The following is a 24199-nucleotide window of genomic DNA, read 5'->3' as shown; positions in this document are numbered from 1 at the left end:
ACAGTGAATGCTTTAAAACAGCAGTAGCAGTCACAAATTAAACCTTCCCCTCTGCACATTTCTATAATGTGGATGAACTTGATGTATTGGGCTTGATGTACTATAAGCCATGCAAAATTAGCAGCAGCATTCCATTGAAGACCATCTCCATTTTTGTAAAGCTAATAACATTTTTCTTCTTCCTTTGTAACACTATCTGTGTTGAAGAGCAATGATATTTTGCTGTTCCAAAGCACATCTATATAATTATCTGCTTGAGTAATAATATTCACTAATTCCATTCACATTCCTTGTATTCATAATGCATTCTTCAAAGCCAGCAGAGAATATCTGTTTGAAAGAAAAATGACCCTAGCTTCCTCTGTTCAATTGCTGAGCAACTGGAGATATCAAGGATTATTCCAATCCATTAGTAGGGAACCAGCTCACATTTATGAAGGGGAGATTTTTAGATCAATCTCTCCTTTCCAGACATTCTGTTAAACTGAAACAGATTTTTTGCTTAGCTTCAGCTGTCAGCTACATGAAATTACAGGCTGGTAAGAATTAAAGCCTTAATTGTATGGGGCTATTCCACTGCAACTGTTCCTCTGCTTCTAGTTAGAACCCAAAGCCTTTTTAAGCAGATGTAAAACCTCAAGATGGCACTTGTATAAGATAATTAGATGAAAAAGATGACAAGACATGCAAGCATTAAGCAGTCTTTCCCATGTTATTAGGAGTCTTTGAAGAAAGGTAATTAGAACCTAAATTAAAAAGATTGCTAAGAGTTCAAGTAGTAAAAGCTCATCACAGAATGGCTGCACTATATAGCCTTTAAATTTTGTAGCAACATTTCCTTGCATCTTACGCTTTTACTTTTGGTACAGAACTCAGCCCCCTGACCCCTAAAAATATAATGGAACTTAAATAGACTTTATCAGCCAATAATATGTCTGTTTGAGGCCATGCAGCTCTTACTTTCTTCCTTTTCTCTCACCAAAGTTATGGAGAAACAACAATAAGATACAATGCAAGTAAGGTGCAATTACAATTGGTTCTTTTGTAACCTCTGTGGTTGTTAGCACATGAACAGCTCAATATCATCCTGGACTGCAAGTGTTGTATTACAAGCAGAGACATCCACTGCAGTAGCAACTGCAGGATCCTATGAGAGACAAGCTAGGGAAAGTTGGACAGCTCTTTCAACTACTGCTTAAATAAAGAAAAGAAAACTGCTTGCTTAAGCTTTCAGCTAGAGCAGCCAACTTGTGATTTTAAAAGTGCCTGGTCTCTGAGTGCAGCCATGGCCAGAGTTAGAAAGTGCTTGATCTGTGACAGATCAGGCAGCAAAGTCTGGTGGGTTTTGTAAGGCGAGGAGAGAAGCATCAGAAGTCCAAGACCAAGTGCCACCCCCACTTATAAAAGCTACAGATAGTTAAAGGCCAAAAGCCTGGTTACAGAGGAAAGTTTTTGCCCCTAAAGATATAGAGTGATGGCACTTGTGAGCCCCTTTGGGAAAACCATTCTGCAAAGGGAGTCACAACAGAAAACGGCTCATTCTTGTGTTGCCACTGTCCAGAATTCTCATGGAAGGGGGCACATGAAGAACAGCCTCAGATGATGAGTGCAGGGTCAAAGTTGGTTCATATGTTGGTAGTCCTCTCACAGCTAAGGGTGTATACACTGTGGTATTTTCTGTTTTATTAAATAAGCTTCCACTGTAAACTTGAAGTTAATGTTTTAGACATCTTGAGTAGCCATCCACTGAGTTGTGTTGTGTTGTCAAGGCGAAATGCAATCTTTCATGCTGTACCTGCTCACTTTGAATGGAGTAAAAAATAAATACAGTCATACCTCGGGATAAATACGCTTCAGGTTGAGCGCTTTCAGGTTTTGCTCTGCGGCGACCTAGAAGTAACGGAGCGTATTACTTCCAGGTTTTGCTGCTTGCACATGCGCAGGTGGTCAAAATGACATCATGTGTAGAAGCAGCAAAATGCAACCCGTGCATGCACAGTCGCACCGTCATGTCTTATGTTCCATTCAGGATGCAAACGGGGCTCTGGAATGGATCCCGTTCGCATCCTGAGGTACCACTGTAAATTGTTTATGTATTTTGTGCCCAGGGTCTCCAATTCAGTGAAGGTGAAGTGCTAGAATTCTAATGCTGTTGCCACCAATGCAACATAATTCTAGTCCATTGCACTGATGGCAACAGGATTAGAATCAACTGTGATTTTTGTGTTTGTGTCTACTGTAGAATACCACACATGTATTTTGCACTCCAAGATCTTTAAAAAGTGACCACTTTTTGGCATATGACAACTTACAGATCATTTGTGCAAAATCCATGCTGTGTTAGAATTTTCCTGATGGGACCTCAAATAAGTCTGCTTCCGAGCCTGAACTAAAAACAACAAAACCTGAAGTATTGTCTTGTGGATTCACCTGCATGCACACCAGAAGACTGAAATAGAAGTAAAAATGACGACCAGGAAACATACAGTCAAAAATCATCTGAAAAGAAAAGGATACTTAGCTCAATCACATTTTGTTGGAAAAGAGACTTTGGCCGGATTTTCTGGCAAGATAACTTTTATTTTAGATTTAGGCGATGAAGAGATAAAGTTTTCTAAAACAGGGAATTTAATTCTGTTTCTTGTTTTTAATTTGTCATGTGACCCCATTCTCTGGCAAAGGGCATAGGAAGCTCTTAAATAATCCTTTGAGCCATCACATAGTGCTTTTCCGGAGCTCAATCTATTTTGTTAATCCAAAGCATGGCTATGAGGTGAATGGCTGTATAGTTTAAACATTCCTACAGGGTAAACCATAAAACGCAGGGGTTAAAATCTGTAATATATTATTTTTTTAATAATATTAATCTATTTTTTTAAAAGCCTCATGGGCTGTAGTCCAGCTCACACTAACTTTGGATTCACTTAACAGGGCTTACTTCTGAGAGGACATGTGTAGGGTTCAGGTGTTAATGTAGTTGTTACAGATAGAAGAAGATGAAACAGCTCTAGGAGTTAAAGTGAAACATTTACATAATGTGTATAATTAATTAGCGCTTCAGTATCTTAATTCATTTTGCTATTGTCAGTACCATTTACCATGAAGGAGTTGGTGGTATGCCCCCTGATCAGGAAGACCTCCCTGGATCCATAAGTGTTAAACATCTATTGCCCAGTGGACAAGGTAGCAGTCCAGCTTCAGACAAGTTTAGCTTCAATCATGGCACTGAAACTGCTTTGGAGATTTGGGAGGGGGGAGTGTGACCCTACTCATTCTCCTCATTGATTTTTGATACTGTTGACCATGGTATCCTTTTGGAGCATCTCAGGGGGTTGTAGGCCAGTGGTTCCCCTCCTACCTCCAGGGCTGTTTCCATAAAGTAGCTATAGAATGCTAGTGTTCAGTGCCATTGGAGTTGTCCTGTGGTGTCCCCCATGCTATTTAACATCTATAGGAAGCCTCTGGGAGCTGTCACTATGAGATTTGGAGTGAAGTGTCATCAATATGCAGATGATCCCCAGCTCTGTCTCTCTGCTTCAAATGAATCAGCAGAACCAGCTGAGGTGTTGGACCAGCGCTTGGAAGCAGGGATGGGTTGGATGTAGACCAATAAACTGAATCCTGAAAAGACATAGGTGTTATGTGCCCCCAAATTCTCATGTCTAGGAAGCGGAGCAAGGGCCTGCCTGGGATGGGATTGCATTCACCTGGAAGGGGCAGATGCACAGTTTTGGAGGGTTCTTGGATTCAACAGTCACTGGAGACTCAGGTAGCCTCAGTGGGTAGGAATGAATTTTTTTCAGCTCCAGAAGGTTGATCAGCAGTGGCCCCTGCTGGACAGAGATGACCTGGGCAATGTATTCCATGCTCTGGCAACTTTCAAATTGGATCAGTCACAGGGGTCAGCAAACTTTTTCAGCAGGGGGCCGGTCCACTATCCCTTAGACCTTGTGGGGGCCAGACTATATTTTGAAGGGAAAAAAATGAATGAATTCCTATGCCCCAGAAATAACCCAGAGATGCGTTTTAAATACAAGGACACATTCTACACATGTAAAAACACACTGATTCCTGAACCATCCATGGGCCAGATTTAGAAGGCGATTGGGTCAGATCCAGCCCCTGGGCCTTCTTTTGCCTACCCATGGATTAGTGTAATACATACTACACGGGGCTGCCCTTAGAGATGACTTAGGACCTTCTATTGGTCCAAACCTCAGCAGCCAGATTGGTGTCTGGGGTTCCCTTCAGATTTCATATAACCCCTGTTTTAAAACAGCTACACTGGGTGCCAGTTGATTTCTGGGCCCAATTCATGTGCTCACATTAAAGCCCTAAATGATTCAGGCTGCAAATACCTGAAAGATACCCTGAGAAGACATCCTTGGAGCTTTTTCTTTTTGTATTACATCTGTCTTTAACTTTCTGGAGTGAAATTCCAATTCTTCATTATTTAGGAAGTCAGAATAGATGCTGAAAATTATAACTGATTCAGTACTGTGCTTTGGTGACCATGTACATAGGGCAAGATACAGCTAAATTGTTGCATGTGTGGAATGAGATCTGCTTGTGCAGTGTGGTGTAGTGGTTAAGAGCAGTAGTCTCATAATCTGGGGAACCGGGTTCGCGTCTCCGCTCCTCCACATGCAGCTGCTGGGTGACCTTGGGCTAGTCACACTTCTCTGAAGTCTCTCAGCCCCACTCACCTCACAGAGTGTTTGTTGTGGGGGAGGAAGGGAAAAGGAGAATGTTAGCCGCTTTGAGACTCCTTAAAGGGAGTGAAAGGCGGGATATCAAATCCAAACTCTTCTTCTTCTTCTTCTTTACCTCCTTCTCCTTCCCCTGTGCCCTCTAAACCCAGAACAGGTTTAGGGTATGTGTAGAAGGAGCTGGTATTCCTGTTGAACAAGTAGACCTTGTTCCCTGCATGCATGTCCCACATCAGAGACAGGTACAACTTGCCACTTTCTGAGGCAGTTACTACTAGATTTGGGCAGGCAGGTGGGTGGCAGATTACAAAACAGATTTGGAAATTGCTTTGTTTGTACATGTCTGTTTTATGGTAGCATTTTCTTTCATTCATAAGTATCAGCATGTCTGTTGCTAAATAGAATGAAGGACCAGGCCTTCATATATGAGCATTGCCCTTGTTCTTTATTAGGAGTGCTACTATAGAGGTAGATGGGACTCAGCCTGAGATGGTAGCCCATCTAGAAGAAAGAAAACTCTGGTCCTAAATCTCCTTTTCACACCTTCTGCAGCCAAGCTGGTGCCAATTGTATTACTCAGCTTTCCTTTGGACCACATCAGCAAGGCCAAGAGGTGGGCCTCATCATCTGGGGAGCTCAGGACCTACATACACACTGCCCAGGCTTGAGTCCTGGGGGTGTCACTTCAGTGCTGGAAATGCAGCAGTTTGACATCATCCCCGGAGGCATACTCCATTGTCTCTTGAGACAGGTGAATGCCAACAACTGTAGAATCATTGCCCAGGGTTATGATTAGAGTTCCATTCACCTTTACCAGGAATTCTGAGGACCACTTCCTATAGCAGGTGCCTCTCCTCTGCTTTGTCAAAGCTCGCTAGAAAAGTTGCTCTGCTCAAGCAAGCACAGGGTCATGAACAGAAAGCTTTGGGTACACAAAGATTTAGGTTGTATTATAAGATGCTAAGTGTTGTCCCAGAACATAAAATCCAGTAGGGTTTAAAAAAACAAAACAAACAAAAACAAAATAGAGTTTCATAGGAAAATCAGATCCTGCAAATTAATAATGTGAAATGTATTTTGTCTACTCCAAACATTGTAGCTTCTGAACATAAACTAAGTTACTTTTCCTTAAAAACCAAACAAACCCTAAGAATATATTGTGTCAGATAGTTGACAGACTCTGCACTTGAAAGCAAACATAGACTATAAAACTAATGGTTTTGTTTTAATTTTAAATTTCAGCTGCCCCAAGACAGTGTATTGAGTTACACTTTGATGAAAAATATTCCATAGAGCCTTCGTGGGAGTGTAAATTTGATCATATTGAAGTGCGGGATGGACCTTTTGGATTTTCCCCAATAATTGGTCGTTTCTGTGGACAACAAAACCCACCCAAAATAAAATCCAGTGGTAGATTCCTGTGGATTAAATTTTTTGCTGATGGTGAACTTGAATCTTTGGGATTTTCCGCACGATACAATTTTACACCTGGTGAGTATAACCTCTAATTATTTTGGAGGAAATATTTTGGTATTTATACTGAGTGGAATTTGGTGATATAATGACATAACATGGTTTTAATATTAAGGCAGTGGCTGTATTCAGACTTAACATAAAGCCATGGTTTGCTCAGCAAACTGTGAACTATCTCACAAACAAGCAAACAAGCCATGGGTTGTTTCTCCAAAGCTTAGTTTGTTTTCCATTTGATTTTGCCTTGTACTTTTGTACCTTGGTAAGTGTCTGGGGTGCGGTGGCCAAACCATGATTGAAAAAGGCTGTTGTGTTTATGCATAATACCAAACCATAGTTAAAAACAAGTGATGATTCATAAACTAATAAGAAACCATGACCTTACTTGTAGCTTGTTGGTAAAAAAGAGACTGTGGTCACTTTATTGGGTGCACTTTCAAACAGTGTGTGTATTGGCCAACCAAATGGGCAAAGAGAGATATAACTTAAATAGATAGTTTTAATGGAAATAGAAATATGTGTGTTCTCCTTTCCTTTTTAAAAAACAGAAAACAGCACTTTTTCTGAATTTATTCTTGGCTTTCTACAGTGCATTTTATTAATACACACCATTCCTGTTTATTGCTATAGAGTGGCTTATAATGGTTGAAAAAGCTGTAATCATCTTCCTTTTATGATGAAAATGTTGGATAATGTAACTATATTTTTCATGCAGGGAATATTATGATCACACAATGGCCAAGTTGGTTCAAACTTTTCACCACATGTTGGCTTTCTCCATTATAGCATCTTTATTGTGTGCAAGAAGGATGGAAGTTGCACACAATAAGCTTAGTCACTTGGTGAACAGATTATTGGTAGGCTTATTAGAGTTTACCTAATGCCTTTATGCTGTTGATAGTAGAATAAGTGCACTAATGCACTCCATACAACAAAAGTGGAAATATGTCATTAGTTTGTTTTAAAATGATTTCAACAGAATAGCATTTGAACATTACTAGTAAAAATATTTTGGATTGCTACTTATGCTGTTCCTATTTCCTTTGAACATTGCCTTTTATAAAGGCAGAATCTGCTGGAGTAATTCCCCCCTTTCTGTCTATTAAAGCAAAATGTTTTGCCAAAGGATTCTGAGATCCAAAGAATAGCATGCATTCAATTAAGTGCCTCCATGAAAGATTTTCCTAATCTTAATTACTGTGGACCAATTATGCCTTTTGTCAAATCATCTGGTTTAATTTGTGAGGCTAAAATGGAGATTTGCAGTCAAGTTTAGTATTGAAGTATTTCCTCATCTCATTATATATATATTAAAGTTTATTTTAATTTGTGCACTGCAATCAGACTGCAGTGCAGCAACTTTCAAAGGATTGAATGGCATTCAGTAGGTTTTGTAGATTTATGGAGGAATAAGTGGGAATTTATGGAGGTTTTGTAGATTTATGGAGGAATGTTGTTTGTTCTGAGAGGGATATGCTTTTGATCATTTATGCTATTTTATAAGTTCTTTTAGTTATTTAATCTATAGCACCTGCCCCAAATACCAGGTCTGCACTTAGGTATTTTTCAACTGTCCACACATGACTAGGATGTTTAAGGGTACCTAATTTATTAGGGTGTTAAAAGGTACCTAATCTTAATTATGTATCACTACTTGACTGAGCATCAGTCATTTAGACCTTTCAAGTACCTTTCTTATTATTAAGTCCAACAACCTGCATCTCAGCAGGGATTGAAAAGGACCTCATAGCAATAGTAAATAGTGGCAATTGAACGTGCCTCTGCATTGGCACTACAGGTTGCCAAATCCAGCTGCATCTAAGACAACTCTGTTTAGCACCCCAGTCTAGCAGCTTCCATCAAAAAGGTGTTTCCAGTTTTTGTGCACAAGTGAATTCGAGAAATTCATAAGAGGAACTAGAAAGCTTCCCCACGTTATGAGTTGGGTCCATATTATTCTGAAATTGGATGCAGTTCATAATGTGGCTTGTCCACACTGCTAGCCGACTCTGCCCCATAGGGTTGCCATATTTTGAAAAGCAAAAAAGAGGACACATTTGCCGACTTCTACTTTTAACTATGGGTCACTGTGGCAACTCTCATTTTACATACCCATGAAAAATAGGACATGTCTTGGAAAAAAGAGGGCATATGGCAACCCTGTAGGGAATTATCACTGAGAAGGGTGAGGGGTTATTGGTGGTAAGGAAGAGTTGATAGAGACAAAATAGTAGGCCTTGACTGGCAAAGATGCTTACAACATACTCAGGAACATCCTTTCCTTCCAGGGATCATCGGACTGTATAGTACAAATCCCATTTCCCTGATTTATTTCTCACCAGGAAGAACTCTGTTATATCTAGCAAACACTCCCTACACCTTCAGTTACCACCACCTTCTCCTTCTCAAGGGCAACTGTTCCCCCACTTGCCTTGGGGCAGAAGCCTGAAGCAGGAGGGATACCTAATAATGGTATGGATCCAAGATTGGGTTGAACAGGAGCAGTTCTTCACTGTTTTGAAGGCATGCATAGCAGCTGTGGTGGATCAAACTCTTTACTGTATATGGTGCACAAGAACCATAGCCACTGAGTATGGGTGGAAAGTAGATCCAGCTGTAGTCAGTAACTAGGTGGGGCAACACATTTGTTTTTCTTTGTTTCGAAGTGAGGAAGTTGAAACTAAATGTCAACTTATAAGTAGCAGGAGCATAGAAACAAAATTATGGGAATCCTCGTGATTATGGGACTCCTCATGTTTATAAAGGTGTGTAGTATGAATGCACACAGTAATATTTGATTAAAGCAGCCTGAGTCCCAGCAATAGCAGTTTGACCCATCACAGAGTGGAAGATTAATTGTAAATGCTTTAAGTCAGCCTATGACTTAAACTTCTGCATTTTGGGCGATTGCTTTCATTCAGTCTTTTGCATTTTTCCATTTCTAGGTTCTGTATAAGTTTCTCCTTAAATCCCCAGATAGTAGTGATCTGCCTGCAATTACAATTTAAATGCTTATATGTCCTTAAAAATGGTTTCAGGGACTATCTGCTGAATTGTCTCTGTGGATGTGAACTTTATTTTGGCTTACACAGCACAAGTAAATGATCTCTTCATACAAGTAGTTAGTTCTTCCACGATAGCTACTTGCCAGCACTTTATGTACAAAAAAGGATAAAGAACTGCAAGAAAGAACTAGTGACTGATCTAAATATTATTGGAGCACAACTCAGAAGGTGCATATAGGTGCGTAGACTTGTATGCTCACTTCAATATGAAGCAAGCATTTAAACCCTGAGCGTTCTTTTTCAGCCCTCATTTAAATCTGAAACAGAGAGGAATTTAAACTGTCACTGCCTTCCTCCTATACAATCACACACAACCCCTGCTCTTGCTGTTCTGACAGCAGAGAAAGTGAAGGGGAATCAGTCTCTCTCCTCCTTTCTAATACATTGCCATGCTGTAATGGCTGTGTGCCACATGCAGAGAATGCTGAGAAACCAGTAGTGGTGTGCAGTGGTGCAGAGCTGCCCTCTTGACATTGGAGTGATAAGGTCATGAGTATGTTGTTGCACCAGTGGGACCATTGCCACTCGTATACCCAGATGGTGCACCTTTTCTGTCACCTACCCTGTCCAGGTAAGCAACAGGGACACCAATGTTGGGAATGTGGCTCAATGGCTATGGAGCTACTATGAGAAATTATGCATATCAATAACACTCGAAAAACCTTGTTGCCAGGAATTAATTGAATTTGGCATGCAGCCATGGGAACGGGGGCAGGGGGGGAGAGACTTCCCTCCTTCCTCTTACCATTGCAACCAAAGCAAATTAAAGGTCAGTGAAAATGAGAAAGGACTTGGTAGAAGGCAAGCAAGCAAATGGGTGGGTGAGCAGGCTGCTGGATGTTCAGCAGTAGGGATCACCCCACTGTGTTTAGTTACATCATTGTGGGCACAACAGGCTCTGAAATAGACTTGGGATATGATGTGAAACAACTGGTATATTTTGGATGAAGCCATTTAATTTTAAAGCCAAATTCTGTCTTTGATTAGGGGAAGTTTTCCATCACTAGAAAGAACTAAGGAGCTTCACCTAAGGCAGGAGTGGGTAACCTGTGATTCTCCAGTTGTTGGACTGCAAGTCAGCCACAGCCAACATGGCCCAGGGGTGCCACAGGTGTGCCTAGAGGAAGCAGTAATCTGGACCCATTCCAATCACCTTTCAGGTTTGGTTTTAGCACTGAAGCAGCCCTGGTCACCCTGATTAATGACCTTTGTTGGGGAAGATATAGGGTATATGGTTCTCCTTGACCTCTCAGCATGTTTTGACACCATTAACCATGGTATCATTCTGGAGTGACTCAAAGACATAGGAATTGCAGGCACTGTATTATAATAATTTTGCTCCAACCTGCAGGGTCAGCACCACAAAGTAGTATGAGATGGTTGCTCAGTTCCATGGCTTTCACGCTGTGGGACACCACAAGGCCAATTCTGTCTGTATGCTAGTCACCATCTACATGAAATTGTTGGGACTTATCATCCAGTAATTTGGAGCATGGTGTCATTAATATGCTGATGACACACATCTCTCTCTGTCTGAATCAGGAAAGGCTGTGAAAATATTGAATTGGTGTGTGTGGGTGGTTTCTATGTCTGGGAATTAGGTGGATGACATGTTCTGGGATGGGTTGTATTCCACCTGACAGAATAGGTTCATGGTCTGGGAGTCCTGGATTCCAAGTTGCCACTTGGCTTCTTTGACTAGGGGTGCTTATGCCCAGCTTAGGCTAATTTCCCAGCTACAGCTGTTCTGGACAAGGGTATCCTAAAATAGAGCTGGAACAGATTGAAGATGTTAAAATTGAGGTTTGGAGCAAAGCAGAAGCAATAGGTCAGCAGAAGGCTGGTGAAAGAATGCAGGAGCTAAACTGAGGGATGCAGATTCATAAGTATTTGGCTTGGTTAGGGAAACAGTCTAGTCTGGGTTTAGCTGGAGGAATTTTTCCTTCTTACTTTCAATTCACCTTTTATGTACACATAGTTCCATTGCCACCATGCAACAGTGCTCTAAGTGAACCAGGTATACGAACCAGATTTATTTACAATGGCCTGATCTCTGCAGTTTTGCCCTACTTTCGGTAGGAGAAAAGTTGCCCAAATAGTATCACCAAATGTTTGGGCCTCCATACAGTATATGAAATTCACATTTTGCGTGGAGGGGAGAGAAGGGTGGACAGTACCAGTTGGTGGGGTGCTGTTGCTTATCTGACCTCTTGTTGGCATTGTCCCTGTGACATACTGGGAAGGGTGAGTTACTGTGGTGCTAATCCAGGAATTCTGCTAGTGTGTTTGCACTCCACCATCCTTGCATTTGATTCAGCCTTCCCCTTCACCCTTCTGGTATGCCACAGCAACAACAGTGACAGACGGTCAGGTAATCAGTGCTCCACCAAGTGCAACAGGGGAAGGGTATGCCATTGTAACACAGGCCCAGTAAATATGTGAAATAATCTATCTGCCTGTGTGGAAACTGATAATTATTTCTTATTTTCATTGATGCCAGGCTTGTATGATGCTGATAGATATTTTAGACTAATTCTTATCTGGATTAGCTTGTTGTCAGACATTGCACAGTGCATGCATTTTATTTTGCTAATACTTTAACATTTGTCTTGTCTGGAAGTATTAGAGGAAATGATGTTGGTGGGATATTTGTTGAAGTTACCTCTACTTTGGGAAGGTGGCCCACTGTTGTGGGCATTTTGTCTTGTTGCAATAATTTCCTCCCAAATGGCATGGAATTCAGTTTTCTTCTGTCTACACAGACAGATGTTTTGAAGGCATCTGTTGCTCAGAGCCATTTTCTGCAGTGAGTCAATTTTGTAGTGCAGCAGACAGTGGAGATCCAGACAGAGTGAGGCTGTGCTCTAAGCTGATCACTCTTATTCATCTGGAATAATCAGATTTCTTTTTATCTTGGTTTCTCCCTCTTGGAATCTGCAAGGCTGTGGCCTCAGATGGCACATTATTATTCTCAATTCCATCAGTTGGTGGAAACCATCTGTGTTTCTGTTTGGCTTCATTGATGTGAATGTCAGCATACTGTATAGTCAACTATATTGCCTCTCATCAGAAATGAAAAGATATGTGGAACATATGAACAACAGCCGGCTTAACTGCTAGGAAATCATAGGAATATAAGCAAACATGTATGCTCCAAGGACTTGCAGGGCATTTAGGAAATTCTAGAGATTTTGAGCTTTGGACCTTCAAATTTTACATCTTAGGATCAGTGTCAGTATTATGATCCTTTTGGCTCTAAACCCAAAACTTGTAATGTTTGAACAACTATGAGATAATATGTAAACTGTAAGAATGTGAACAAATAATTGCACAAATTAATTTTGAACTGTAGTTTTGAAAATAGCTGAGCTCATCTGAAATTACAAACATGACTGGACAGCAATATTTAAGGAAGGAAGGAAGGAAGGAAGGAAGGAAGGAAGGAAGGAAGGTTGATTTTGTGGCAAGCCAGCCTTTCCCTGTGATTGCATTTCCTCCCACTTTTAACACCAGCAAGTTCAAGCCAGGCATTTGAAGACAGAGAAGTTGTTACAAGGTTTATTTCTGAATCTTAGTTTCTTTTCTCATAACAAAAGAGGGGGGAAGGGTTGTGTTTTTAGCTTTTTATAAACAGAGCTACTCAGAAGGTGCGGAACTCCCTGATACAGCTCAACACATCTTGTTAATGTTACGTGGGAGTCTGACTTGAATCACCCCAATTTGCATCATTATTCAGAGAACTCACCGGGGCAGTTCACACACTTACTAGTGCCTGGGCTGGCACCATTCCTAGGCTAAGGCTTCTATCCCAGGAAGGTGATGTTGTCACTACTGCATTGCCATGCCCTGTTGAGGTGTTCCATGGTCTCTGCTGAATCAAGGGGAGCAGTGACATTGTGTGCATCTTTTGTGTATGCATGGAGTGCATTGCAGAATCTATTCTAGATGCCTTATAGCTTTGGGAGTGCAGAATAAATTCATTTGTCCTCATCCAAACCTTTTTGGAGTTGAACCTTCATGGTAATGTTCCTCTGAGTAATAAGAAAAATAAGACTGTGATTATGGACATTTTTTGGTTTGTTACTCATCCATGGAATATTCATTACCTTTGCAAATGTGTGTTGCATTTCTATGGGTCTGAATTATGATATTCTGAAGGTGAGACATATACATATTTAGCTCATATTTTTCCATGTAGAAAGGAGTAGCTTGTTCTGATGTCACAACATTCAGTACTTGACATGTGCTGCAGTTATCCTTTCTGCCAGGTCATCCTTCGCCTGACTTGGGCACTTGCTACAGAAAAGCTGTCACTGCATTATCCCAGCTTAATGTTATAGGGCCAATGGGTGCTGCATGATGGGGCACCCATGTGGTGTATTAAGGGCAAATGGCATCCGTTTATGCTGTAGAATGTCTGAGATCAGCCTACCACTGACAAAATGCCACAAACTGTACTTTTCTACTAGAATCCTTGTTCTCATCCGTAGATGCTCCTGGACCAGATTGGCTCTAGTAATAGGATCAGGACCTTTAATTTATGTGCACATAAGGTAAAGGGACCCCTGACCATTAGTCGTAACTGACTCTGGCGTTGCGGCGCTTATCTTGCTTTATTGGCTGAGGGAGCCAGCGTACAGCTTCCGGGTCATGTGGCCAGCATGACTAAACCGCTTCTGGCGAACCAGAGCAGCACATGGAAACGCTGTTTACCTTCCCGCCGTAGCGGTACCTATTTATCTACTTACACTTTGACGCAGTGGCGTAGTGTGGGTTGTCAGCACCCGGGGCAAGGCAAGTAATTTGTGCCCCCTAACCCATGGATTTGCGCCCCCTAACCCATGGATTTGTGCCCCCTAACCCTAACCCCCAGATGTTGTGCCCGGTGCAGCCGGCCCCCCTGCACCCCCCACGCTACGCCACTGCTTTGACGTGCTTTCGAACTGCTAGGTTGGCAGGACCAGGGAACGAGCAACGGGAGCTCACCCCATCGCGGGGATTTGAACCACCAACCTTCTGATTGGCAAGTCCTAGGCTCTGTGGTTTAACCAACAGCACCATCTGCGTCCCTCATGCACACATACATACACCTTTATGTTGTGCCTTGATTATTTCTATATTTGAAACCTTTTGCTTCTTTTGCTGCATTTGCCTAATATTGTCTGTATGTGGCTTGTGTGATAAACATATTTTTTATGCATATTTATTTATCAAGGGTTTTTTAAATAACTAACTAACACCGTGACTGATGCAACTACATACTCTTTTTCCCCTGTTTCTTCCATTACATTGAAGTTCTTGCTAATTTTCAGATTTTAAAAAATTGGTTTCACGTGAAAGAAGGGGAAATGGCTTTAGTGGGTCTAAATGAACTTCAAACCTTAATGAGTTGTTTATTGGGTGACTAGACACACACAGAGACACACACAGAGAGAGACACACACACAAACACACACACACACACCCAGCACCCAGCAGTGGTTTCCATCTCCCCCTGGCCCTCTCACCCTAGCCAGGTTGTTATTGTTTTAATTTGTGAGCATTAGCATTAACAGAGGACTTTTGTGCCAGACTTTATGCTGAGGTGCTTCGACTGAACCACAGGAATTGCTCTGCACAGTGAAATGGTACCTGGAACCCATCCATGTACAGGAAAGTTCATTGAGAATGTTCATTGGGTGACAGCCAATGACACTTATCCAATTGCACAACAGATTTCTGTTTGCACAGTGGGATTTCTCTTTCCCTTATAGCCCTCCACCCCATGCCCCAAAATCTTCTCTTGAGGGGCCCAAGGACCACATGGGAGTAGAAATGTACAATAGTGAATGTCACCCATGGTGCTTATAAAAATGAGCCAAGTTTATCCCTTTTGTTTCTCATTTAAAGTATTTGTATGCAGGGTCTATCAAGTTTCCTAAATCATAGGTATTTCTGTGTAAACTATATTAAATCTGAATGTTTGCAGTGGTGCAGTCTGTATTTTGACACTCTCACATTTAGATTGTAGTCCTATAGACAGTTAACTGGAAGCAAATTCCACTGAAATAAACAGAGCTATTACAAGCAAGCTTGTCCAGGCTGCAGTATTAGTTACTGCAGCTGGGTGGTTCCCCCCCTTCAAATGTCATAGGATTATAGGGATACTATTCTTCTCCATTTTGGGGAGCATATTTCATCTGATCTTTAATATGACAAGGAATGTATGAGATACTACATAGGGTTGGTTCAAAGGTCACATGAACTTTTACTTGCCATTCTAAGTGGCTCCAACTGGTGCATATGAATTTCTTTTGAAGAAATAAATGACGTGCATACATTGCAAATTTTGACCCGTGCCAAAGTTGCAATGTATGCACTTCATTTATTTATTAATAATATTTGTATAATGCTTGAGATATAAATTCTCTAATTCATTTACATAAAGCACAATAATATCATTTAAAAAGAAAAAATATACATATAAGCAACAATACAATTAAATACATCAATAAAAACAGAGAATCCACCAATCATGATAATAATTAATAATGCACACTATCCCAAATAATACTGGACACTGCCTTGAGATTAAGACTAATCCTGCTGTTGCATAAACAAATGTACTGAAAATCTAAGAGAAATGTTGATAATGGACTTTCAAAACAGCTGCAGAATAAAATCAAATAAGAATAAAATGTGTGCCAGTTTTAGATTTGTTGCAGACCAAGAGATCCAACCCAATAATTTGATGATTGGGATGTTTGGTGAATGACACCAGATAATGAAAATTGTTAATATTTCTGACAATGCAGTGATCACTGTGTCGTAGTGAAGTTCTTCTATAAGGATTGGATGCAACTGTTCCTTATACTGAGCTATATGATGTTCTTACACAATTAGGCTAGCTATTGTGCATCTGTCATAATTAAAATGTTTGCATTTTTGTCTTCATTTGCTCGTCTAAATCTGTCAATTGTTTTGGAGAGGGGAATATAAACATGTTCATATTTCCGCTCATCTGTTCTGGGAAAATCTGTTTCTTTTATTGATACGTTTCTAGCATTTTAATTGACATGCACATCTCTCTTTAACACAATTTTAACACTCTACATATTCTTTTGGCTGTTGCTCTGTGGACACTTTGTTAAGGAAGTGGATACCTTTTTCCTTTTGTAGTACTTAGACAATTTTTAACTTCACTTTTAAAGAGCAGAGGTCTCTATAAAAATATGTGGCTCTCTTGCCTTATGATTTCCCTTGAGAAAAGCATAGGTTTGTTTTTGCTGCTTGAGTATTAAAGATACTTCTATATAAATCAACAACAGCAGTCAATCAAAATGATGGCCTCCAAAACATGAGAGTTTCCCTAGATCAGTAAGAGCCAACTGCCTGAGTGACAGACCTCTGGCATCATTGCAAATTTCTCTGGGGAATCTTTCTATTTCATGCTTAGAGGGTACTGATGACTTAGAAGTGATATGCATGTTTCTCACATAATGCTTTTAATCCAGAAGAACATACGTTTAAAGAAAATTGGAAAATGTTTATTGAATATATGGGGGGAAATTGTGTACACTTGAAAACATTGACTGAATTAAGTTAAATTCAACAGTGTAAACAAATTTTGATGGATGTAATAATGGATTACTGAATGGTTTAGTTCATGTAAATTATGCTGGAATTTATGATATGCAAAATGAACCATGGAAAGAGAAGAAAGGAAGTCAATGACATTTTAAGGTTGTTTAAACAAATATTCTAAAATGTAAAACAGAAAATGTAATAAAAAATATACAACAACAACAAGAAGAGTATAGCAACATCTTAAGCCATTTGGGAAAGACAGATTATAGTTACACTTTTCAGATGTCATGTATGACCATTTGGTGGAATCAGTATCATTTAAAAAAATGTAGTCCCCTTTCCAGGAAATAAACATCAGGTTAAAAGAGGAATAGAGTTTTGATGCACAACACTTACACAAGCCCCAGTGCAGCTCAGAATGGGATAATTAACAAATAAGCATGGATGGTGTTCATCTGCATTGCATTGCTCTCAATGAGATGCACATTCTGAGAATTTTTCCTATTCCCAAATAGTCAATATTTATACACTAGCCCACTCCTGCAATGCAGGCATGCTTGGTTTTTTTAAGAATAAAGAGTCCTCCATATACAGAATTGTTTCAAAAAAGTATGAATTATCCAGGAGGATACTCTGAAGACATCCCAAAGATAGCCAAGAATATTTCAAAACAAAGAAAAATCTCTGCAGAAAAAATGATCAACTGTGTGACGTTTCATCTTGGAATTTAAGGGAGGATCTTATTTTTCCTACTAGATGTTCTACTAACAGATAGTTCAGTCCATGGTGTGTCCCAAGTCATTGAGAAGTAAGTACCATGTTAATGAAGCAGTAATTCCCTCACAGTATTACTGGGAAGGTTTGGGCATATGCTACAAAATATTGTCTCATAGTAGGTTATGATATCCCAGATAGTGAATCTACTTGTGACCAAACACTGTAGTCTTCTGAGATAACCTTTACAGGCATTGTGGGAGAAATCCTGTGTCAACAACCAAAAGGAGTGGGTTAGGATCCAATGGCTCTTTGGCTAGAACATGAGTTTCCCAGAGCAGCCAAACTATGGTAGTTTAACTCCCTCATCCTTGGCTGAACCAGAGATCCACCACCAAATCTCCCCCATCCTGGCTCAGCAGAAACCTAGCTGTTAGCTAACTCAGCAAAAATTGTGTTGTAACACAAATACTGTTTTAAAAATTTAGATGTAGCCTGCTGCTGAACAGAGTTTGGATCTGGTGGAACTTTATACTGACTTAACTTACACTGGCTTGTTTTATGCCAGCTTCCACATGTGCCACCTTGCCCCCACAATTGATGGGGCCCAGGGCTGCACGATGTCAGCATGCCCCATGACGTCACTGTGCCCCGTGGTGTACTCAGAGTTTCCAGAAATTACAGCACCCATCTATCCATCCATTGGCAGTAAAAAAAAAAGCAGAAAAAATATTCCAAATGATTTTTTTTAAAAAAAAGTATTACAAAAAGGATCATACAATCTTTTTGTTAGCAAAGATGCAGGCTTTAAAATCTCATTTTAGAGAGGTTCAGTTCACTTGCAGGGAGCCGTCAGCCATGCAGTTCCTCCTTTGCTTGTTCTAGGATGCTTGAAGGGGGAAAAAGAATGGGAAACAAAAGACTGCAGGAAGCCTTCTAAGCTAGTGGCGTAGCGTGGGTTGTCAGCACCCGGGGCAAGGCAAGTAATTTGCGCCCCCTAACCCGTGGATTTGCACCCCCTAACCCTAACCTAACCCTAACCCCCAGATGTTGCGCCCGGTGCGGCCGGCCCCCCCTGCACCCCCCACGCTATGCCACTGTTCTAAGCCACACCCACATTTGTAACTTGAGCTCAGGGCTCACCTTAACCCTTTCATGGCTGCAAGTGTGAGTTAGCAACTGTATATTACAATAAAAATAAGTGTAGCTGGACTGATCTTGTGTATCATGTTATGGATATGCAATAGCCGGTTGTTATTCCTGCTCCAGGACAAGCATTGATTCCTGTTAACAGATGGGCATGTATATAACATCTACCCCCACCACATCAGTTCTTGATTCTACCTCCCTGGCCCCAAGCCGGGAGCAAGTACTAAGACATCTTCCTCCTAGCCTATCACATACTAAAAGTGCAGAGGACCAGACAGCTTCTATATCTCCAAGCTGATGAACTCTGGCCCATTGGCACTGAATGGTTCCTGTACCAAATCCCAAGCAAATGATCATCATGACTCAATTTGTTCACTTTTGTAAACCCTTAAAAAAAAGATATCCTCACAATACCTGCCAAATATAACACCTTTCAGACATATTTTTTAAAAGAAAACTTCTGTAGTCCATTTTTTGTTTGGGTAGTTAAAATGTTTGAGTAGTAAAAGTGTTTCCCTGAATGGTGAACAACTAGTCCCTTAGTGTACTTGGTTCAAAGTGACAGGAGATCCATATGCCATGTCTACTCAGGAGGACCCACTGAACATTCCCCACAGGGTGCTGAGACAAAAAGTTTGCCCCTCTTGTCAGCCATCCTTCCTCCAATGAGCACAGATGAAGTGTTATCATCAAATTGGCTGAAAGTGGGGAAGAGGGCTATATTGTTTTTCTGCTTCCAAGACCAATGGTGCAGGTCAGCAACTCAACAGAAGTGGCAGGAATATTGTTGTCCTTCTGGGAAAAGAAATTACAGCTTTCAAGCACTGGCATAATAAGCTGAGAATGATTCCAACACCAGCAGACAAGCAAGCAGTCCTCTTTTGTTTTAATTTGTACCATTTGGCTGCCATATGGAAGAAAAAAATGAATAAGCAGATTGTTAAATCCTTTGCAAGCAAGCTAAAAATGATTAAAGTTGACAACTTTGCAGACCAATTATTTGATTATTTTTGTGACACAGCCCAAGCAAGCACTTATAAGTGCCATTGATTTCAGCAGGGAAGATATAAGCACATACTTAATTTTACTAGTCAAGTGGGAGCTAGAAAATCAATAGCTTTAGAACTGCTGAACTTTGGGTGGATTGTGCCCCATATTTTCTGATGAGAGGTATTTTTAGAAATGTGGATTATACTGATTTTAGGAAATGTAAAGGTAAAAACATTAGGGGGCATGCAGTACTGCATTTTGTTCTAAACCATCTAGTACAAAATCAGCAGAATTTATAGAGAGGTTAGATTATTCTTTGGTTTTCCAGGCATCTTTGGAAATAATGTTTCAAAGCATTTTGAAATTCAGATAAGTCCTATCCTAATGCTTTTCTGTTTGGGAAGATCCAGTTTTGCTGATTGTCTGTTCTTGCAAGACAGGAGCTTCTGGTCAATCCTTTGCCCCTTCTGTGGACTTTTGGTTGATGTTAATAGTTCTAAGGTGGCAGGAAATCAGCCATTCCACCACTGCACACTTTGGCCAACCAAGCTTGCTGTGAAACTAGTCATGCTTCAGAGAGCAATACCATTTATCTGCACACTTCTTTCCTTTCCACTTGAAACTCCACCAAAGCGGTAAACCAGGGATGCCCAAAAGGGGCTTATTTGGAATTTTGAGAGATTACCCTGTACACTGTCACAAAATGACTATGCTGGATGTGTAGCCAGCCACAAAAATACCCATTTAACAGAAGGCAAACTCTCTCAGGGAACGCAAACACACACTGAGAGAAGCACAGTACCAATCCCACAGAGGAAAAACAAGGAAGTCTACTTCTTTCCTTCTCCTCCTTAGGTGGCTTCATCCCTCCTTCCCATTGCGTTGGGTCTAGTTGTTGTTCCTTCCTTACCCTTTTCTGTTTGCCTTTAAAAAATTTTTTTACTGGGGGCTTTCTATTATGGTCTCACTGCTTTCTGATTGTGTGCTCAGGTGCTGTTGTAAAGTGCTTAGAGATCTATGATTGTAGGTGATGCATACATTTTTAAATAAATAATAGTTCCTGATGAAATGAAAATGAAATCTAAACCCAGTTTAGACTGCAGGCCTAAATATACTAGGAGTAAGGAACACTGGAAAAAGGCAGAGTAACTTTATAGTAACCACGAACATATCCTGTTTACATAGTAATCTGCCTTCCACATTTATTATATTTCCTGTTAAAAGATAATTTAAATAGTATTTATATGTTTATACTCCTTGATAAAGTAGATACGAATACAAATACATGTTATTTGTTTAGCACTTGTGTATAGCAGCACTACAGCTTGAATGCAACAAATGTTGGCTTCAACTTCCTCACTTCCACAGGGTAGTAAAATATGACATCTTCTAGTCAGCCTTATGGTACTTTTGAATATTTGCTCATGCACAAGTTTTCAAAGTGGGCATGCAGTAGTAGCTGTTTTGCTTGTAAATAGCCACTAGCCTGGTCAACAAATTACCTCCACATGACCAAGCTGGAAAGCTTTTATAAATTGTAAGAGAATTACTTAGTTATCTGGACCACAGAGGAACTACAATGACTAACAGGTATATTGTATATGTCCCCAGGTAGACTGCTGAACATATTTGTGGGCTAGTGGTAGTTTATTTATAGGACTAATTTGCATACATATGTAATTATCTCTTGTGTGATGCTTTATGAGTTACAACTTGAATAGAATGATTTGTAGACGTTTTCAAGAATCAAATCACTGAGTCATTTCAGGTTTTGGGAATGGCCCTGTTCAGTCTCTCTGGAATCATACAGTCTGACCAGCCAACATGCATCCAAAAGTTTGTGTATATCAGAAAGTACATTCATTGCTTCCCATTAATCCTGCCCTGATTCCTATGTATGGTGGGTTTAAGTGCATTGATTTTCCAAGTGTTTTGATAATGCTGAATGTAAAGTGTGTAAGTTAAACCCATTTAGTGCAACCCTGGGCATGACTACTGAGGCGCAAGCCCCACTGAGTTCAGTGGAGTTTGCACCCAAGTAAATAGGTATTGCATTGCTGCCTTAATTTTATAACTGTTTCCTAAATTGTTACAGTACAAAACATGAGATAAGCATAGGCAAGTTCTTGCTAGCACTAGTGGGTTAAATTCCCCTGGGAAATGTATCATTGCAGCCATGTTTTCCAATAATGAATTTGGCTCAGATATATTATTTTTTTAAGAGACAAAAAGCATACAAAAGAATGGAAGGCTGAATGAAAAGACCCTGCAGTGCTTTTTCTTTCTTTCTTCTTACTTTATCTGCAAGCCCATTCATGTGTTAAATGCTCATCTATCCCTGCCTGTCAGAGATACTTCTATGTGGGCTGACAATCTGTACAACACAGTACAATCCATATTGCTTCATTCAAAATATTACAGACGCATACAAACAAACCCTGTAATATTACTGTCAGCAGAATTATTCTTGCTCTTGGAAAGCAGAGGCAGCAGATTTTTGCCGTGCTATTAAAATGCCTACCGATATCACTTCAACAAATGTTTGCTCTTGCTTGGAGTCTGGGTTCTTCAAAATTGTTCAGACTCTGATGGCTGAGCTCAGTTGCATTCACATTTAAATTGCTTTTCCTGATGGCAGGACATGGAAATTGTTATGTAGATCATTAGTTCTTGCACCCATTTTCAGTGGGGGATTGTAACACAAGATGAAAACAGTATATTATATTGGACGCCATTCACTGTCTAATTACGTTAAGACACTTAACCACCATCAAATAGTTCACTAATGTATCAAAACTGTTAAAGCATTTCTACAACAAGTATACTGCAGATGCTTGGCACAAATACAATCCAAGACAGTGTGATTATCAGAGAAGCCTGGAAAGGGGACATTTTTAATACATATTGTCTATAACTGCTGATACATACAAGTTCATACTAGGAGATAGCAAGCTACAGTAGGCCTGCTATACGGAATCATAGAAGTTTACTGAGGTAGCATTAACCCTGATTAGTTGTGTAGTTCTGAGGGATTTTTTTCTTCTGTGTGCTTGGTTGAAATGTACAAGGCCAGAAGTAAAAAGGACAACACCTCTCTGTTCTTTCTCCTCAAATGATATGCTGTTTTGTTTGGGTTCCTCAGTAAAGCGTTATCAGGATCCCCCCTCCCCCACCTCCAGAATCTGTATTACTTATATGACTTTGCTAACAATACTCCTATGTATGTGCAAAGTCCTAAATTATACTTATCCAGGTTACTTGAAAACCTGTTTTCCCCTCATTTGCCTAATAAGAGTCATGACCATTATATTTAACCTTGTTAGTTCCCCCATGATGGATGTTTATCAGCTGGTGGCAACATGGAGATTTTTTCTTTCTCGCTGGTGGCACTAGTTTTACATAATGCCTGTCCTGCTGAAATATGAGATGCCCTACTGGGTTTGGCATTTTGGCAGCCCTTGAAGACCCACCTGTTTAAACATGATTTCCCTGATCTTCTGACTTGAAGCTCCTGGTGTAACTCTTTTAATTGCTGCTTTTACTCTTTTAATTGCTGTGCTCCTTTTAACAAATGTGTTACACTGTACACATTAATTCTGAATGTTTTGACAAAATTATTGTGTTGTTTTTTTTAATTCTGTGTATTTTGTAACTAAATGCATTTTTAAACCACTTTGAAGCCACCTTCAGGCAATTAGGCTATACAGTGGTACCTTGGGTTAAGAACTTAATTCGTTCTGGAGATCTGTTCTTAACCTGAAACTGTTCTTAACCTGAAGCACCACTTTAGCTAATGGGGCCTCCCGCTGCCGCCACACCGGCACTGCACGATTTCTGTTCTTATCCTGAAGCAAAGTTCTTAGCCGAGGTAATATTTCTGGGTTAGTGGAGTCTGTAACCTGAAGCGTATGTAACCTGAGGTACCAATGTATATACATTAATAATTAATAAAATAGTAATAAATTTAGAATGATGAGAGTTTTGAATCTACTTCCCTCTTAGCATTTATGCGATTAGAAACTGTCACCTTCAAGTTGTTAAGTTTCACCTTTTGTATTCAAGCAGTCTTTTTAGTGGCTAGATAGGCACAGGAAATATTTGTACTTGCATATTTATGTGGATGTCTGCATGTGCTTTGGCGTTTTATGTCTTCAGATTAAAAACTGGCCCCACGCTAGAAATTGAGGATGTTTAGAAATGATTGTTGCAGTAAATGCAATCCAAAAGAACTGAGGCACGTTAAAGTTCAAATGAAATCAATGCGACATAAATGCTGCAATTGTAATTTAGTTTAGTTGTTTACAACCACTGATCATTACAACAGTTTTTTAACTATTAACAGCCTGATGCTGCACAGGGACAAAGTAAATGTGCAGACGGCAACCTTTGTCTCATTGATTCCAGCACCTAATTGGATTGCAGTACTTGATGATGGTGATGATAGCAATGCTATGTAATTTGAACAGGGGCAGGAACCAGAAAAATTGATCACACTGTCACATTCACTGTTTATAAAAAGCTAGTGAAGAAAAC

General features: G+C 40.2%; 1 protein-coding gene across 2 annotated transcripts in view; it reads left to right on the top strand.

Moving 5' to 3' along the window:
* Nucleotides 1-24199, top strand: part of NETO1 (neuropilin and tolloid like 1) — a 98773-nt gene that overhangs the window by 15059 nt on the left and 59515 nt on the right. For both annotated transcript variants that reach the window (XR_014170583.1, XM_081919337.1), the window contains exon 4: nucleotides 5952-6200. Coding sequence is in view for 1 of the 2 variants with exons in the window: in XM_081919337.1 (XP_081775463.1) it covers nucleotides 5952-6200 (249 nt within the window). In the remaining variant the exon portion in view is untranslated. The remainder of the gene's footprint in view (nucleotides 1-5951; nucleotides 6201-24199) is intronic.

This window comes from Podarcis melisellensis (assembly GCF_964234715.1).
Source record: "Podarcis melisellensis genome assembly, chromosome: 7".
Lineage (NCBI taxonomy): Eukaryota > Metazoa > Chordata > Lepidosauria > Squamata > Lacertidae > Podarcis > Podarcis melisellensis.
The sequence above is the reverse complement of the archived record's forward strand: the minus strand, read 5'-3'. Positions and strand labels throughout refer to the sequence as shown.